The sequence below is a fragment of the Bufo gargarizans genome, chromosome 1 (genome assembly GCF_014858855.1).
Source record: "Bufo gargarizans isolate SCDJY-AF-19 chromosome 1, ASM1485885v1, whole genome shotgun sequence".
In the NCBI taxonomy this organism is placed as follows: Eukaryota; Metazoa; Chordata; class Amphibia; order Anura; family Bufonidae; genus Bufo; species Bufo gargarizans.
Genome location: NC_058080.1, coordinates 313588861 through 313607366, shown reverse-complemented (window position 1 = coordinate 313607366; position 18506 = coordinate 313588861). Strand labels below are relative to the sequence as shown.

The 18506-nt window shown below is 40.6% G+C and overlaps 1 protein-coding gene across 6 annotated transcripts in view; it reads left to right on the top strand.

Moving 5' to 3' along the window:
- Positions 1 to 1375: 1375 nt before the first annotated feature.
- The window catches only part of TBC1D2 (TBC1 domain family member 2), a 53669-nt gene continuing 36538 nt past the window's right edge, over positions 1376 to 18506 (top strand). For 3 of the 6 annotated variants that reach the window (XM_044305368.1, XM_044305340.1, XM_044305377.1), the window contains exons 1-5: positions 1475 to 1655; positions 2875 to 3297; positions 3638 to 3767; positions 12633 to 12762; positions 18097 to 18185. In XM_044305368.1, coding sequence (XP_044161303.1) covers positions 2881 to 3297; positions 3638 to 3767; positions 12633 to 12762; positions 18097 to 18185 — 766 coding nt within the window. In that variant the 5' untranslated portion in view covers positions 1475 to 1655; positions 2875 to 2880. The other 3 variants (XM_044305360.1, XM_044305344.1, XM_044305353.1) reach the window with 3 other exon arrangements.

Below are 18506 nucleotides of genomic sequence, written 5' to 3'. Positions count from 1 at the left end.
TGATCCGGAAGTTGCGTCTGCGCCTGCGCCAGGAAGTAGGAAGGAAACTTCCACTAGACAACCCGCGCGGGAGAAGACAGGGCGTGAAAGAATCTCCTGGAGGTGAGTATTGTGTGTGTTTGTCCCTTGCATATTTTATTTGTTGTAAAACAAACTAGAAATTTTCTGATAAGAAATCATTTACATACCGGATCCGCTCATCAGTACACGATGGATCCGCTGCTTCGACGGATCCGGCCCCATACCGGATCCGTACAACGGATCCTGAAAAAACCCGTTGATGTTGGCTTCAGGATTTCCGGATCAGTATCTTACCAAAAAAGCCGGAAAGACGCATCCGGAAAGAAAAAATTATGCATTCTTACGCGTTTTTCCGGATCCGGCGTGTAATTCCGGCAAATGGAGTACACGACGGATCCGGACAACGCAAGTGTAGCGTTATTCTTTTCCGGCATTGAGTTCCGTCCTAGGGGCTCTATACTGGAAAAGAATTGATCAGTTTTATCCTAATGCATTCTGAATGGAGAGCAATCTGTTCAGGATGCATCAGGATGTCTTCAGTTCAAGTCTTTTTGCCTTTTCAGGACGGAGATAATACCGCAGCATGCTGCGGTTTTATCTCCGTCGAAAATTCTGGAACACTTGCCGGAATGCCGGATCCGGCATTTTTTCCCATTGACATGTTTTCCAGCGAAACGGATCTGGCATTGTGGTCTGCGCATGCTCAGACCGCAAAAAATGTGAAAAAAAAAATGCTGGATCCGTTTTTCTGGATAACACTGGAGAGACTGATCCGGCATTTTAATGCATTTGTCATACGAATCAGGATCCTGATCCGTCTGACAAATGCCATCAGTTTACATACATTTTGACGGATCCAGCAGGCAAGTACCCTAAATTATTGCAAGAGTATTAACTTTGGCTTACCGACTCCACAGCCCTGAGACATAGCTGTCAGCATGGCTTCATCAGGGGGAGTGATGGCAGTTAGACCCCCACCAATCAGATATTGACCTATCCTGAAGATAAGTTATCAATATTTTTATGGAAACAAAATCTGAATGTATACGTTTCTGCTATGTCCTGTAGTATTAGTTGAATGCAACTTTATATGTACCTCAAAATGCTGCCTTCCTTTTAAGATGAAAACGTCATTATAGAACAAAAGGGCATAGAAAGGGGGTAATACCCAGAAAAGATGGTGTGATCCTACCGCTAAAATGAGCCCTGGTCCTTAATGGGTTAACTATAACCTATCATCATTGTGGTTGCATTACTTGCGCTAACATTGAGCAACATGTATTTTAACATCTCAGAGAAGTCCAGAAGTATATGCTACATGCACAAGACCAGCTGGCTGACTCACTGCCTGCTTTCACAATATCAGAGGTCAGCAGGCACGAGCTTGAAGGAATGGTATACCCTCCCCTGACTCTGGGAGTGTTTCCTCTGGGAGACGTCATTGTGTGAGTACTTGAGACACACAGAAGCATTGACAGACAGGAACAGTGTGACAACAGGCTGAGGAGACAGTCAGGAAGGAGTTTCTATGAACTGCATGGAATTTCCTGAGGTTTCATGTGTTAGCTTGCCCAGGTGATTCACAGAGCAGGAAGTCTGCAGACACTTCAGCACTGGGAGCTGCCTTGACTCCAGTACGCAAGTATATGGCTATCGCCTTCACTTTGTTCAGAATAGGCCTCCAGTATCTTCTAGATCTTAGGTATAGGCCAGTGGGTGCATGCCTAGAGGTTGTTGACAATACCCTCACTGTATAGAAGGTTGATCGGGGGTACTAGGCATCATTGATTTCAGTAGGGATACATGACTTGGAAACATTGAGAAACTGTTCCAGACCAGTATTAGATCATGCACCAGTATGTACTGTATCAGTATTGTTTTTCTAACCTCTGAATTTATCTCTGAAATATTAGGTAGCTATACATTCTCTTTTTTATTTGGATGTCCTCTAACTCAGTTTGCATAGGGTTAAACTGGACATTGCAGCTACTGTATAAGAGGCTGGAGGGTGTACTGTAAGTTGTTGTCAGTGCTGATGTTCACCAGTAGAGGTTACCCACATACTATTAGGCTCCACTGGGTTATGATATATAGATGATATGCTATTGACACCCTCTTTTTTTTGCATTGGCCTTATAATAGATAATAAACCATTTAAGATTGCGTCAGCATTAAATACATGAGGTGAGCCCTCTGATGGCTCAGGCCATACCTCCTCTCTCTGCACTCCTGAATGCTCCATTTTGATTTGTCTATTTCAGGCATGCTCAACCTGCGGCCCTCCAGCTGTTCCAAAACTACAACTCCCAGCATGCCCGAACAGCCTACAGCAGGGCATTGTGGGAGTTATCGTTTTACAACGGCTGGAGGGCCGCAGGTTGAGCATGCCTGGTCTATTTTATTTGGTTATAGATATGTAACAGGAAATAAAGGAATGAAAACATGCCTGTCACACTGGTCGTGGTGCCATTCAGAATAGTAGCCATGATGCAAATATGAACAGAGCCTTATGCAGAGGTGACCAGGTTTATCACTACAGTCGTTCTTTTGATTGCTTGACTCTTGTACTTGACTCATTTGGCCGACAGCTATTTCAACTGACTCCCAAATAACATGCGCTACGCTGAGCCGCTGCTCAAAACAGGGATAACTCATAAGGCACATTTAAATTCCATGTACCCGATCCTTTATTCCTCTGCCATCTGAGGAGTCTGATCCCCCCATACGCACTTGATTTTTGTCCTATTTTCAACTGAACATGTATTTTATTAAACTACTAGAAACATAGATAAACACAATAGTACATAAATCTCAGAGATCACAGCATCGAGTTATTGGTTTTTCTTATTTCAGAAAGAAATGAGTGAACTAGATGGAAATGACAAGGAACCTGATATACTTCAGGAGACACCTTCAGAGTCTGGAGCTCCAGAGAAACCTTTGAACGCTGAGACTGATGTACAGGCTGAAGACCAGGTCACGGTTGCTACCACTGATGTTCCATGTCTTACTCCAAGTAAAGTGGGTGAAGAAGGGACGCCCAATAAGCTCTGTGGATATCTTTATAAACTGGGAATGAAAGGGCCCCTGAAAGCTTGGAAGTACCGCTTCTTTTGTTACAATGACAAGAAGTGCCATTTGCTCTACTACAGAATGGCTACAGATGTTTGTCCACTTGGAAGTATAGATCTGCATACTGCAACTTTTCATTTCAGCATGGAAGCTGAAGAGGGAATATTTGAAATTAAAACACCGGCAAAACCATATATTCTAAAGGTCTGTAACTATTTTACATCATTTTTTACTATTTTACTCTAGAACAGTAAGTAAAGGCCAGTCACTTTGCAGGGAAAATGTAGATGTCATAGCTAATTGCTTGAGTTCCCACCACCTGGAACCACATTATCAAGGAATGGTATGTAAAGAATTGGGGTAACAAGCTAAGGAAATGTATCAATGGCAATTTCCTAACTGTGTATTATTATTGGAGATGTTCCCATAAAATCTCTACGACTCAAAGGATTTCAAATTCCCCTTGCTTGCCAAGCAGAACTGTCAGGAGACTGTGCCAAATTGAGGTTGTTGTCCTTCTAATCTTATTTGTATTTTCACTAAGGCAATTAACAAGCATGCCAAGATGTACTGGTTGCAACAACTGCAGAGGAAGAGATGGGAATATTGTAATAATACGTCAAAAATGACTATGTCTTCAGATGTTCTTGACAGTGATGATCTGCACAGTGCAGGTATGTATAAGATACATTAGCTCAACTACATTTGGATCTGTTTCATTATTAATCTTCCTATAGATGCTTAGTGCAATGTTTGGACCAACCATACTACTGATCAATTTTTTTTCAGTCCACATATTAGACAAAACAAAATGACACTCTTTATTTTAAAGAAGCATTATAATTTAAATATTACCGTTAAATGAACAGAAGTAAAGGCTATGTACACCTTTGAAGTACTTTTTTTTATGATTGCATTTAACTTATTTTTGGCTAAAAATCATGTTTTCAATTGGGCTATTGAGCTGTTTAGTCACAAAGGGTTAACTGTTTTTCTAAGGGTCCATTCACATGTCCGTGTGTGTTTTGCCGATCCGTGGATCCGCAAAACACGGACTTCGGCGATTTTTGCATTTTATATAATATATATATTTAATAGTCTTTAATTGCCTATTCTTGTCCGCAATTGCTGACAAGAATAGGACATGTTCTATTTTTTTCGGTATCGGAATTGCGGACCCGGAAGTGCGAATCCGCACTGAAATGGGTCCGCAATTTCCGTCCTGCAAAATGCAGAACGAAATTGCACACATGTGAATGGACCCTAACTGTGTGACTGGTACTTTCACTTTCTCTTTATGCCACCTTATCTCTAAACTACTGAGAGGTCATAAACACTCATTTAAGCCACATTCTTATCAGTAAGATAAGGATTGAACTTTATTGAGGGATTATAATGTCAGAGAGCAGAGATAAGGAGTCCATCTGCTCCTCAGATGACAGAAAAGAGAAAAAATGCAGAAAAAAGGATTCCATATTGTTAATAAAGACCAATTGAAAAATGATTTTTAGCTCAAAATAAGTAAAATGCAAAGATAAAAAAATTGCCCCCAAAGGTGTACATAGCGTTTAAAGGTTGGTTATAAAAAAAGAGAGTTTTTTTCTGCAATATAACTGATTTCTAGAGAGGAAAGGCTACTCAAACATGGATATCTCCCAATTGGTATGAGCACTGAATGCGTTTGGATTATTTTTATTTTTTTGTAAATTCTTTAAGTTTTCAGAAAGCAAAAATACAAAAAAACAATTGAAACAGAAAGATCATAAGAGTACATAAAAATACATCAGCATCACTGAAAAGGCATATTAGGCATACTGCAGTATCTACTATCTGAACAGGATTAGCAAAGTATCCGAGGAGAGATAGTACCCCCCCAAATATAGAGGTAGATACTGAAGAACAAGAAGAGAGAACAAAAATGGGGGGTGAGCCCTGAAATTAAATCCAATGTCACCATGTTTTGTGAAACTTGGCATGTATGCCCCTCACCGAAGCGGTAAGGTACTCCATCCTTATGACCTCCTGAATTTTACTGAACCAGAGAGCTATGGTTGGAGCCAACATCTGTTTCCACAGACATGGGATACAAGCCCTTGCCGCAGTTGACAAGCGGATGTCCCTATGGTGAAGCAAAAATAAGGCAGGTGACTTAGGGAGAACATGAGATGTGAATTTAGAAGAGATGCGCCATACCTTTTCCCAGAAGCCAGCGAGCACAGGACACTCCCAAAAGACGTGTAGTATTAGGAAGCGGTTGGAAATAGACAATGACGTTTAGAGGGTACCCTATACCACCAGGAGAGGACCCTGAGCATTTGGATTTTTAGCTTACTTATTTTTAGCATACTTATTTCTTGCACATCATGTATATAATTGCTGTTTTATATATTTAGAATATATATATATACACTGTACAATATGCACTGTTTTATTTAAAAAAGGAAAAAATTTAAGGGGAAATCTGATTAGTTGCTATGGGCAACTAAGCCAGTTCTACTTTATACCAATTTGATAAATCTCCCCCAAAGAGTATTCTTAGGCAAGATCTTGAGTAAGATCATATGCAATACTGTATATAGTGGAGATAAAAAGTTGACACACCCCTGTTAAAATGTCAAGTTTCTGTGATGTAAAAAAATGAGACAAAGATAAATCATTTCAGAACTTTTTCCACCTTTAATGTGACCGATAAACTGTACAACTCAATTGAAAAACAAACTGAAATCTTTTAGGAAGAAAAAATATAAAAATAAAATAATATGGTTGCATAAGTGTGCACACCCTTAAACTAATACTTTGTTGAAGCACCTTTTGATTTTATTACAGCACTCAGTCTTTTTTGGTATGAGCATGGCACATTTTGACTTGGCAAGATTTGCCCACTCTTCTTTGCAAAAACACTCCAAATCTGTCAGATTGCGAGGGCATCTCCTGTGCACAGCCCTCTTCAGATAACCCCACAGATTTTCAATCGGATTCTGTTCTGGGCTTTGACTGGGCCATTCCAAAACTTTAATCTTCTTCTGGTGAAGCCATTCCTTTGTTGATTTGGATGTATGTTTTGGGTCGTTGTCATGCTGAAAGATGAAGTTCCTCTTTTTAGCTTTTTAGCAGAAGCCTGAAAGTTTTGTGCTAATATTGACTGGTATTTGAAACTGTTCATAATTCCCTCTAGCTTAACTAAGGCCCCAGTTCCAGCTTAAGAAAAACATCCCCAAAGCATGATGTTGCCACCACCATGCTTCACTGTGGGTATTGTGTTCTTTTGGTGATGCGCAGTGTTGTTTTTGCGCCAAACAAATCTTTGGAATTATGGCCAAAAAGTTGAACCTTGGTTTAATCAGACCATAACACCTTTTCCCACATGCTTTGGGAGACTTCAGGTGTGTTTTTGAAAAATGTTGCCTGGCTTGGATGTTTTTCTTCGTAAGAAAAGGCTTTCGTCTTGCGACTCTACCCCATAGCCCAGACATATGAAGAATAAGGGAGATTTTTGTCACATGTACCACACAGCCAGTACTTGCCAGATATTCCTGCAGCATCTTTAATGTTGCTGGAGGACTCTTGGTAGCCTCCCAGACCAGTTTTCATCTCGTCTTTTCATCAATTTTGGAGGGACCTCCAGTTCTTGGTAATGTCACTGTTGTGTCATATTTTCTCCACTTGATGGTATATCTAATGCCTTGGAAATTCTTTTGTACCCTTAAAATACCTTTTAAGAATGAGATCCCTCTAATGCTTTAGAAGCTCTCTGTGGACCATGGCTTTTACTGTGGGATGCGACTAAGAAAATTTCAGGAAAGACCAACTAGAGCAGCTGAACTTTATTTGGGGTTAATCAGAGCCACTTTAAATGATGCCAGGTGTATGCTCTTATTTAACATGATTTTAAATGTGATTGCTTAATTCTGAACATAGCTACATCTCCAGTTATAAAAGGCTGTGCACACTTATGCAACCACATTATTATTTTTATATTTTTTCTTCCCTCCACCTAAAAGATTTCAGTTTGTTTTTCAATTGAGTTGTACAGTTTATAGGTCACATTAAAGGTGGAAAAAGTTCTGAAATGATTTATCTTTGTTTCATTTTTTTTTACAGCACAGAAACCTGACATTTTAACAGGGGTGTGTAGACTTTTTATATCCACTGTACATTACATATAGAGGGTAGACAAAAATTAGCAGATAAGATTTTTACAAAATTTGAATAAAAGCTGGTGTATAGTTAATAATACCTGCTCAGGTAAACAGATGAAACAAATACAGCGGACAGGACACAAGGTAGAAATTAATAGGGAGGAAAAGGATTAATAGAGAGGGGAAATAATACACAATAAGGTAAAAGTGCCTAGTATCATTTTATGTATACCAGGTTCCCCAAGTATTTCCAAAGAGTTCAATTTTATTCTGAATTAAAGCAATAATATATTTTATAGATTTAATTTCTGCAATTCTAGCGTACAAGTCTAATAGGGTTGGAGGGTTAGTTTGTTTCCAGTAGCACTAGAAGTTTTTTTCCGCTATTGCGATTGCTCGTCCCCATAGAGACTCGCTGTTTGCCGGCAGAAGATCCCTGTTTAGAAGCACGATCTGCTGCCTGCAAATGACGATTTAGCTGACCACATGAATGAGTCGATTACTCGATGAATGAGCTAGAATGATAAGGAAGATAACGTAGCTTGAAGATATGAAAAAGGTAAGAGTGTTCTTGTTATCAGGTCTACAATATCAGCAAAATGGAAGAGTTTGTTTTGAAACCAAGGCTTAGACATATGTGTTGTAACACTATCCGGAATTAAGGGTTGATAAAGAAAATAGGTAATTGAAGAATGTTGTGTAGCTAAGGGAAGCCGGCTACTACAAGTCTTCCTAATGGTTTTAGTAAAAGCCCAAATAAACCTGTAAAGGGTGTGGGGATTCGCTCTGGTAGATAGGAGAAGAGGGTGCAGTATAGAGGCAAAGACACGTTTGTAACTCAAAAACTGCAGTGTATATTGACACTAGTTGCAGGTTTACAGTATGGCAGTCCATATTTCAGTATTGGTGTTAGTTCACACCCAAAACAGTTCATACAGAAAAAACATTCACCTTTGATCCTGGGTGTTTAATCCACACCCGGCTGAATGCTCAGCCTCAGAAAGTCCACCTGCAGGCTTTAGGCAGCCTGCTCGCCTGACACACTGTCTTCAGCTTCCAGCCAACACACAGGCCTCAGATCTCAGCAGAGTTTCACACAGCTACAGCGTCAGAGAGGAATAATTCACTCACCCAGCACTTTGACTACTCCCAGTAAGAGACGTCCCGGATCAGCTATTTACAGCCATACTAGATAGCAAGGTGTCAAACAGCAACTGCTGCTGACACAGAAAACTGGCTCTTACTCCGAGGCCAGGAACCTCGGTGACACATACCTATCATCTAAGATGATTCCTTGTACCTTCTTACAAGGGCCAAATAAACCTGATCAGACAGGCTTGCATCATTTAAGGTTTTGCATGGGGACTGCAATTGGTAGGGTCTCCAATAAATATAGGAATTTATGGTGGATTGTACTTTTAACAGCTGCCAGTCTGCCAAATAGTGATAGTGGCAACTTGGACCATTTCTTAAATTGGTCTTGTTTATTACAGTATACAGTGGGAAAGTTGGATTTATATAAATCTGCGTAAGGAGGGGTTATATTGACCCCTAGATAGCAGAGTGAGTCCGTATTCACTGATAGAGAAAATTCATTTGGAGTTTCCCTATAGTATTGACCTTATAGCCCCATAGCTTCCCAATTCCTGTAAAGTAGAATGGAGATTAGGCAGAGAGATATGCAAGGTAGTTAGAGTTAGGAGGACGTCAGCCACGACTAGAGAGATTTTACATTCCTTGTCTCTAACCATAACATCCTGAATATTAGGATTTAACCTAATGGCAGCAGTCAGAGGCTCTATCCAAAGTGCAAACAATTAGCAGGACAGGGGACATCCCTGAAGTCTGCCGTTTTTAATAGATATTGGCAGGGAATATGCATGCAGGAATTCGACAGTCGTTGTTGGGGTAGAGTACAGACCACGTATGGCCTCAAGAAAGGGGCCACTGAAACCGTAAGCTCTCAAGGCAGCAAACATAAATGGCCAATCTAATCAATCAAATGCTTTTTCAGCATCCAAACTTAACAATAAGCAATTTACAATCTCGAGCAAATCAATAGCTCTCCATGTATTACCTCCACCCCGACAAGGTACAAAACCAACTTGGTCCTCGTGAATTAATGAAAGGAGAAAATAATTCAATCAAGAGGCCAAAACCTTTGTGAATATTTTAAGATCAGTGTTAAGGAGGGCCATAGGTCTGTAATTCTGGCATTCTAGAGAGTCCTTCCCTGGTTTTAGAATTAGAGTGATATGAGTGAGGCATACAAGTAAGGACCAAATTGCCTTGCAGAAAAGAGTTAAAAAGAGAGGACATGTGAGAAAGTAATTCTAATTTAAAGATTTTATAACAGAGATATGAAAACCAGGTGCTTTCGCCTCTTGGAGGTCTTCTATAAGATCTCTCCGCAATCTACTTGGTTGTAATAGGCCTATTAAGTACCGCTACTGCTTCCATAGAAAGAGTAGGTCGATTACAGGAACTCAGTAGATTGTTCCTAGTTTTCTTATGAATTGGTAAATTATCTGATAAACTACAACCTAGAGAAGAAGGCATGGAGCCTAGCAGATGCACTGTTTGGATCATAATGGTTCATTTTGGGGGCAGGTTCACAGTCTTCTCTAATCTAAATAACCCATCGATGACCCATTTATTATATGAAAACACTATACAGCAAATTCTGACCAATTTTATATGTACATAATTTAACTATGTGTGAATATATTTAGTCATATAAGCAGGTTAGAAAATACTGTCTTTGTGCTCTTACCTTCTTCACTCCTGGCCCCCGTCAGTGGATGCCACAGAGCTGGTAACGTCTAGCTTTATCCCTCTTCTGCTAAAAAATATGAACTAGGGTAAACTCTCTACAGCTGGAATCCCTGTGAATAATGTCTTCTGGAAACATTCTTTAGTCTGGAAAATACTATCACATATAAGATGCTGTGTCAGTTGGGGAGTCAGAGTGTCCCATGTCCCATGACAAAGCCGAGGACCAGAAAGGAGGGGATGGTAAGCAGTTACCTTTCTAATGGTTCAGAAAAATAAAAGTTTTGTGGGAGTGCTTCAATAGCATGCTCAGTTCTTAGTTCCAAACCCACCAGTTGCAAGCGTATCCATTTTGTATGGGGATGCTTGACTGTCCCCTGAAGTCTGCTACTAGGAGAAAGAAGGATCAGGTATACAGGGAGTGCAGAATTATTAGGCAAGTTGTATTTTTGAGGATTAATTTTATTATTGAACAACAACCATGTTCTCAATGAACCCAAAAAACTCATTAATATCAAAGCTGAATATTTTTGGAAGTAGTTTTTAGTTTGTTTTTAGTTTTAGCTATTTTAGGGGGATATCTGTGTGTGCAGGTGACTATTACTGTGCATAATTATTAGGCAACTTAACAAAAAACAAATATATACCCATTTCAATTATTTATTTTTACCAGTGAAACCAATATAACATCTCAACATTCACAAATATACATTTCTGACATTCAAAAACAAATCAGTGACCAATATAGCCACCTTTCTTTGCAAGGACACTCAAAAGCCTGCCATCCATGGATTCTGTCAGTGTTTTGATCTGTTCACCATCAACATTGCGTGCAGCAGCAACCACAGCCTCCCAGACACTGTTCAGAGAGGTGTACTGTTTTCCCTCCTTGTAAATCTCACATTTGATGATGGACCACAGGTTCTCAATGGGGTTCAGATCAGGTGAACAAGGAGGCCATGTCATTAGATTTTCTTCTTTTATACCCTTTCTTGCCAGCCACGCTGTGGAGTACTTGGACGCGTGTGATGGAGCATTGTCCTGCATGAAAATCATGTTTTTCTTGAAGGATGCAGACTTCTTCCTGTACCACTGCTTGAAGAAGGTGTCTTCCAGAAACTGGCAGTAGGACTGGGAGTTGAGCTTGACTCCATCCTCAACCCGAAAAGGCCCCACAAGCTCATCTTTGATGATACCAGCCCAAACCAGTACTCCACCTCCACCTTGCTGGCGTCTGAGTCAGAATGGAGCTCTCTGCCCTTTACCAATCCAGCCACGGGCCCATCCATCTGGCCCATCAAGACTCACTCTCATTTCATCAGTCCATAAAGCCTTAGAAAAATCAGTCTTGAGATATTTCTTGGCCCAGTCTTGACGTTTCAGCTTGTGTGTCTTGTTCAGTGGTGGTCGTCTTTCAGCCTTTCTTACCTTGGCCATGTCTCTGAGTATTGCACACCTTGTGCTTTTGGGCACTCCAGTGATGTTGCAGCTCTGAAATATGGCCAAACTGGTGGCAAGTGGCATCTTGGCAGCTGCACGCTTGACTTTTCTCAGTTCATGGGCAGTTATTTTGCGCCTTGGTTTTTCCACACACTTCTTGCGACCCTGTTGACTATTTTGAATGAAACGCTTGATTGTTCGATGATCACGCTTCAGAAGCTTTGCAATTTTAAGAGTGCTGCATCCCTCTGCAAGATATATCACTATTTTTGACTTTTCTGAGCCTGTCAAGTCCTTCTTTTGACCCATTTTGCCAAAGGAAAGGAAGTTGCCTAATAATTATGCACACCTGATATAGGGTGTTGATGTCATTAGACCACACCCCTTCTCATTACAGAGATGCACATCACCTAATATGCTTAATTGGTAGTAGGCTTTCGAGCCTATACAGCTTGGAGTAAGACAACATGCATAAAGAGGATGATGTGGTCAAAATACTCATTTGCCTAATAATTCTGCACTCCCTGTATTAGATATGTTATCATTCCTGATCTTTTTTTACCTTCAGAAGATAAGCAATGCAGAAAATAAAATGTCATATAGATGTTCTCGAAACTAATGTTAAGTCTTAAAGGGCATCTGTCAGCAGATTTGTACCTATGAAACTGACTGACCTGTAGCATGTCTGCATGGCAGATGAAGGCATCTGTGTTGGTCCCATGTTCATATATAACGCATTCCTGAGAAAGATTATGCTTTAATATATACAAATGAGCTTCTAGGAGGAACAGTGGTGTTGACGTAAAACCTAGAGGCTCCGCTTTCTCTGCAGCTGCCATGCCCCCTGCACTTTGATTGACAAGTCCAGGTGTGATCACTTTTACACTGCCTGGTCCTGTCAATCAAAGTACAAAGGGTGTGGCAGCAGTAAAGAAAGTGGAGCCTCTAAGAGTAATGGTAACACCCCCGTTGCTTCTAGAGGCTCATTTGAATAGTATAACAACCTCTTTTTTCTCAGTAATGTGGGGACATATGGACATGGGATCAACACAGATGCCTTCAGCTGCCATGCAGACATGCAACAGGTCAGCCAGTACCAGTCATAGGTACAAATCTGCTGACAGATGCCCTTTACTGTTATTTATAAATACAGTATGTTCTAATAGTACAAAAACATTTTCTTATTAGATGGTGACTTTTTGTCTCCTGTGAAGACACCAACTGAAGTGGTAGGATTGACTGTGGCTTCCATGCCAGTTCCCCAGGAATCAACATCCCTTCAAAATATCTCTCTCAAACACCCATGGAAAGAGATACAGTAAGTGGAATCCATAATTGTTATGTTACGCACAATAAATAGTCAAACTACGCTTTTTACCAACAGTGTTTCGCTATATGTAAAACCTTTCTTACATGATCTGCGCTACTCTATATTTCCACACTGCACACACAGATTCTCCTCCCTACTGACAGAACCAATTGCTGGTGTACATCTCCACTACACCACCTTTGTGGTGAACCAGGTTTTTCTCCCCCAAAAAAATGTAATTGATGTTTCTATATAGTGAAGTACAGTGAGTTAATTGATATCCGCAACACTTTAGATATACTCGCAAAATGCTTGTGTTAGCTCGCATATCATTAGAAACATAGAATGTGTCTGCAGATAAGAACCATTTGGCCCATCTAGTCTGCCCAATATACTGAATACTATGGATAGCCCCTGGCCCTATCTTATATGAAGGATGGCCTTATGCCTATCCCATGCATGCTTTACACTCCACTGTATTTGCAGCTACCACTTCTGCAGGAAGGCTATTCCATGCATCCACTACTCTCTCAGTAAAGTAATACTTCCTGATATTACTTTTAATCCTTTGCCCCTCTAATTTAAAGCATGTCCTCTTGTAGCAGTTTTTCTTCTTTTAAATATTCTCTCCTCTTACCTTGTTGATTCCCTTTATGTATTTAAAAGTTTCTATCATATCCCCTCTGTCTTGTCTTTCTTCCAGTCTTTTAGCCCCACTGATCTCCAGTCTGTCCTCCACATACCTGTACGTTGCCTTTTTTTTTTTTTGCGGGGAGAAAACTGCGACTTTTTGACTGCACAAAAGTATATAGCATAGAAAAGGTCCCCCACAATGTTTATGCTAAAAGAAGTTTAATATACCAGTTATAATATACAATAGGAGTGAAAAAAAAGCTTACAATCTAAAGATTCAAGAAACAAAGTCTGGTGCCTGCCCTGAAGTTATGTGGTATACAGTGCCTTTCAAAAGTATTCACCCCCCTTGACTTTTTTTATATTTTGTTACATTACAGCCTTAAGTTCAATGTTTTGTTAATCTGAATTTTTTGTGATGGATCAGAACACAATAGTCTAAGTTGGTGAAGTGAAATGAGAAAAATATATAAAAAAAACTATTGTTTAGAAATAGAAAACAGAAAATTGGCATGTGCATATGTATTCCTCCCTTTTGTTAGGAAGCCCTTAAAAATCTCTGGTGCAACCAATAACCTTCAGAAGTCACATAATTAGTGAAATGATGTCACCTGTGTGCAATCTAAGTGTCACATGACCTGTCATTACATATACACACCAGAGGCTGCAACACCTAAGCAAGAGGCATCACTAACCAAACTCTGCCATGAAGACCCAGGAACTCTCCAAACAAGTAAGGGACAATGTTGTTGAGAAGTACAAGTCACGGTTAGGTTATAAAAAAATATTCAAATCTTTGATAATCCCCAGGAGCACCATCAAATCTATCATAACCAAATAGAAAGAACATTGCACAACAGCAAACCTGCCAAGAGACGGCCGCCCACCAAAACTCACGGACCGGGCAAGGAGGTCATTAATCAGAGAGGCAGCACAGAGACCTAAGGTAACCCTGGAGGAGCTGCAGAGTTCCACAGCAGAGACTGGAGTGTCTGTACATAGGACGACAATAAGCAGTACGCTCCATAGAGTTGGGCTTTATGGCAGAGTGGCCAAAAGAAAGCCATTACTTTCAGCTAAAAACAAAAAGGCACGTTGTGAGTTTGCGAAAAGGCATGTGGGAGACTCCCAAAATGTATGAAGGAAGGTGCTCTGGTCTGATGACTAAAATTGAACTTTTCGGCCATCAAAGAAAACGCTATGTCTGGCACAAACCCAACACATCACATCACCCAAAGAACACCGTCCCCACAGTAAAACATGATGGTAGCAGCATCATGCTGTGGGGATGGGACTGGGAAACTGGTCAGAGTTGAGGGAAAGATGGATGGTGCTAAATACAGGGATTGTCTTGAGCATAACCTGTACTACTCTGTGCGTGATTTGAGGCTAGGACGGAGGTTCACCTTCCAGCAGGACAATGACCCCAAACACACTGCTAAAGCATCACTTGAGTGGTTTAAGGGGAAACATGTAAATGTGTTGGAATGGCCTAGTCTAAGCCCAGATCTCAATCCAATAGAAAATATGTGGTCAGACTTAGATTGCTGTTCACAAGCACAAACCATCCAACTTGAAGGAGCTGGAGCAGTTCTGCAAGGAGGAATGGGCAAAAATCCCAGTGGTAAGATGTGGCAAGGTCATAGAGACTTATCCAAAGCGACTTGGAGCTGTGATTGCCACAAAAGGTGGCTCTACAAAGTATTGACTTTAGGGGGGTGAATAGTTAAGCACATTGACTTTTTCTGTTATTTTGTCCTATTTGTGGTTTGCTTCACAATAAAAATTAAAAAAAAAATTATTTTTTCTAAGTTGTGGACATGTTCTGTAAATTAAATTATGCAAATCCTCAAACAATCCATGTTAATTCCAGGTTGTGAGACACCAAAATACAAAAAAAGTCAAGGAGGGGGGGAATACTTTTGCAAGGCACTGTAAGGGCTCATGTACTTGACCATATTTTTCTTCAGTGTGCTCTGATTATTGGCTATTCGTTTGCAGTCATTGCTCCATATAAACAGACCATCAGCTGCTATAGCAAATGCTTGATTGTTGGCTTAGCGCATTTTTTATGCGGCCACAAAATTGTAGTGAATGAGGGGATTAAAGGGGTTTTCCGAGATTTTAATACTGATGACGTATCCGCAGGATAGGTCATTAGTATCTGATCGGCAGGGGTCCAACACCTGAGACTACTGCCAATCAGCTGTTTGAGATAGCAACAGCGCTCCTGTGAATGCAGCGGCCTTCTCACACATTGCCAAGCACAGCACAGTACATTGTATAGCGGCAGTACTTGGTGTCACACTCTGCCTCATTGAAGTGAATGGTAGCTTCACAATGGAGGCTTGTTTTAGCTATAGATGCAGAATTTAGTAGTATACTTTGGGGAATTTCATAGTTTGCACTGTGGGTAGATTTGTGTGGCAAGGTTTTTTGTATCATTTATAATGCAATATATGAAATGTTATCATTGCATAATTAGGGAAGTATTATAGGCATAGGAATTAGTTTACACTGTAAATTATTACACAACAATACTAAAATAGATCAGTGGAAATTCAGGACACACTTGTCAACCCATGACCAGTGATGACTTGGTGATCGGTACTGTACCAGAGTACCAACTCTGCATGGCTGTACTAAGAACTTGTCTGTCATTTCTTTTAGTACCCAGTGTGGAGGACACCATTTTGTGGGGAGTTAAGGTTTCCTCAGTGCTTTGTGGCCAGGGGCAAGGGAGCACATAGCCTTGCCTGAGGCAAAATTTTAAACTGCCTTACCCCTTCCCTACAGCAAGAAGTGTAACATGACCAGCATGCACTTTCTATAATACCAGTGTCTTCTTATTTGGCACAAGGGTCTTTGGCCCCCTCAGGCTCCTGGGCCCGGTAGTAACTGCTACCTCTACACCCCCTATAGCTATGCTCCTGCTGTGTGTGATGCAGTTATATTGACACACTACAATATATCTTTGTTTTAGTCTAGACCAGTGATGGCGAACCTTTTAGAAACCAAGTGCCCAAACTGTAACCCAAAACCCATATATTTATCGCAAAGTGCCAACACGGCAATTTAACCTGAATACCACTATAGTATATCTTCCATGTCCTTTATTATTTATCTATAGTAGCGTGCCTACATTTAGTGCGCTGCCTGTGCTGTTCATAGTGCGCCCTGCGCTGATGAATGGCAGGAAAAGTCTAAGGCATATTGGTACACCATAGACTTTTACCAGGGCACAGGTGCCCACAGAGAGGACTGTGAGTGCCACATCTGGCACCCGTGCCATAGGTTCGCCACCACTGGTCTAGTCTGTACAACAGATGTCCCCAATGTTTTGCCTCTTCACATATAACAGAAGGTGTAAATTAAAAAGGAAAAGTCTATTGAAGATATGACCAAGAGATATGGCTCTTCGTATTTACTGCCAGATTTTAATATTAATTAATGCTACAAAAGCCCTGGTGCCCCAAGTGTACAATAATATATGGCTGGGAAGCCACATGTAGTGAGGACAAGAGCTTATAAACCTATACATGTAACAGGTAAGATTTGATTCAACTTTGTCATTGTACAGGTACACACCCAATGAAACATTGTTAACGTCCAACCAGAGTACAAAAAACGACATATGGAATAAAAAGTTAAAAAGACACCTCATGCACATGGCTCTAGTTTCAGTGCAATTCCAGATCTGGTGCGGAACCAATCATCTCAATGGGGCCGCAAAAGATGGGGAAAGCACACCCGTGTGACATCTGCATCCCCAAGTGTCTTTGTCCTATTCGAGTGTGTTTTGCAGACAAGGATAAGACATTTCTGCTTGAGTAATAAAAAAAATGGCGGCATGCACTCGGCCGGTATACATGTTTTGCGGATCTGCAATTTGCTGACTGCAAACGACTTACTACCGTGTGCATAAGCCCTTAATCTTTTTATACAGCGCCGATGGCACCTATAGCGCTAACTAAAGGGGAAAGTTTAAACAGGTTGTGATTTGAATGATAAATATCTCCTATAAATATCTCCTAAAGTAGCATTCCCACAAAAAAACATTATTTTCTGACTTGTTAGAAAGGTACATGATGTAAACTGTAGTGAATGTAATCTTTTCATCAGTTGCTATATTTGTGAGTTATCCCCTCCCTTCTGATCCTTAGCAGTGTCATGCGACCAACAACAAGTCAGCTACGCAAGGAGACAGTAGACAAAGGGCACATCTAGGGAGGCAGGGACTGAGGTAGTGACAGAAGGGAGGCAGAGATGCCGTCCTCTGTGTGCTCCTTAGTCATCTTCAGCACTCAGTAGAATGCTGAAGACAGGCTGTCCTTATAGCCTGTTTTCTAGTACAAAGAAACATCTCTCCCTAACAAAGTAGGTCTTCAGCGTTCTGCACTGACAGTAAGTGTGCTTCATTACACATACTGTCATTAGGTCTGCCCCTCTAGCCTGTGCTTATTAAGTAAGAGGGAAGAGTAGGTAATAGAGCCTAACTAGCAGAGCTGGCAGCAAGTCAGATTGGCAGGGTGATGGGCAGTGATAGTTAGGGCACACTGAGGTAGTGACAAGAGGCAGGCCAGAAATCTCTGCATGTTACATAGACACACTCATTACAGTGTTTGTTAATATAAAGAAATTCATGTTGCCTTTCTAAGAATTATATAATTTTTACCAATTGATCATCTGATTATTTCTTTGTTTTTCCAGGAACACAGTTCGTAACATCTGTGGTTCAAAGCCTTTTCAATTAAGTAGGAGTGTTTTTCATTTTGAAGAATCTGAACAAGCAGCAGAAGGTATATTTCAGTTTCATAGAATATTTTGTACACATTACATATAGTGTTTTAGGAAGACCCATTATAAACCACAACTTCAGTTCACAGACCTGCAAATGTTGGAGCAGATGATACTACTGCTCAACTCAAAGCAATGATATAAAGAAACTACTTTAGTAGAGTCAACTGCAAATAATGAACAAGAGCTTGTAAGCTATTATCTTGCGCTAGCCTTGAAGAGCAACCATTATTAATATTAAAGGGGTTATCCAACCCCTATAATGACCCCCACTCAATGCCCGGGCCCCTCATATATTATACTTATCCCGCTCCCCGGCACCT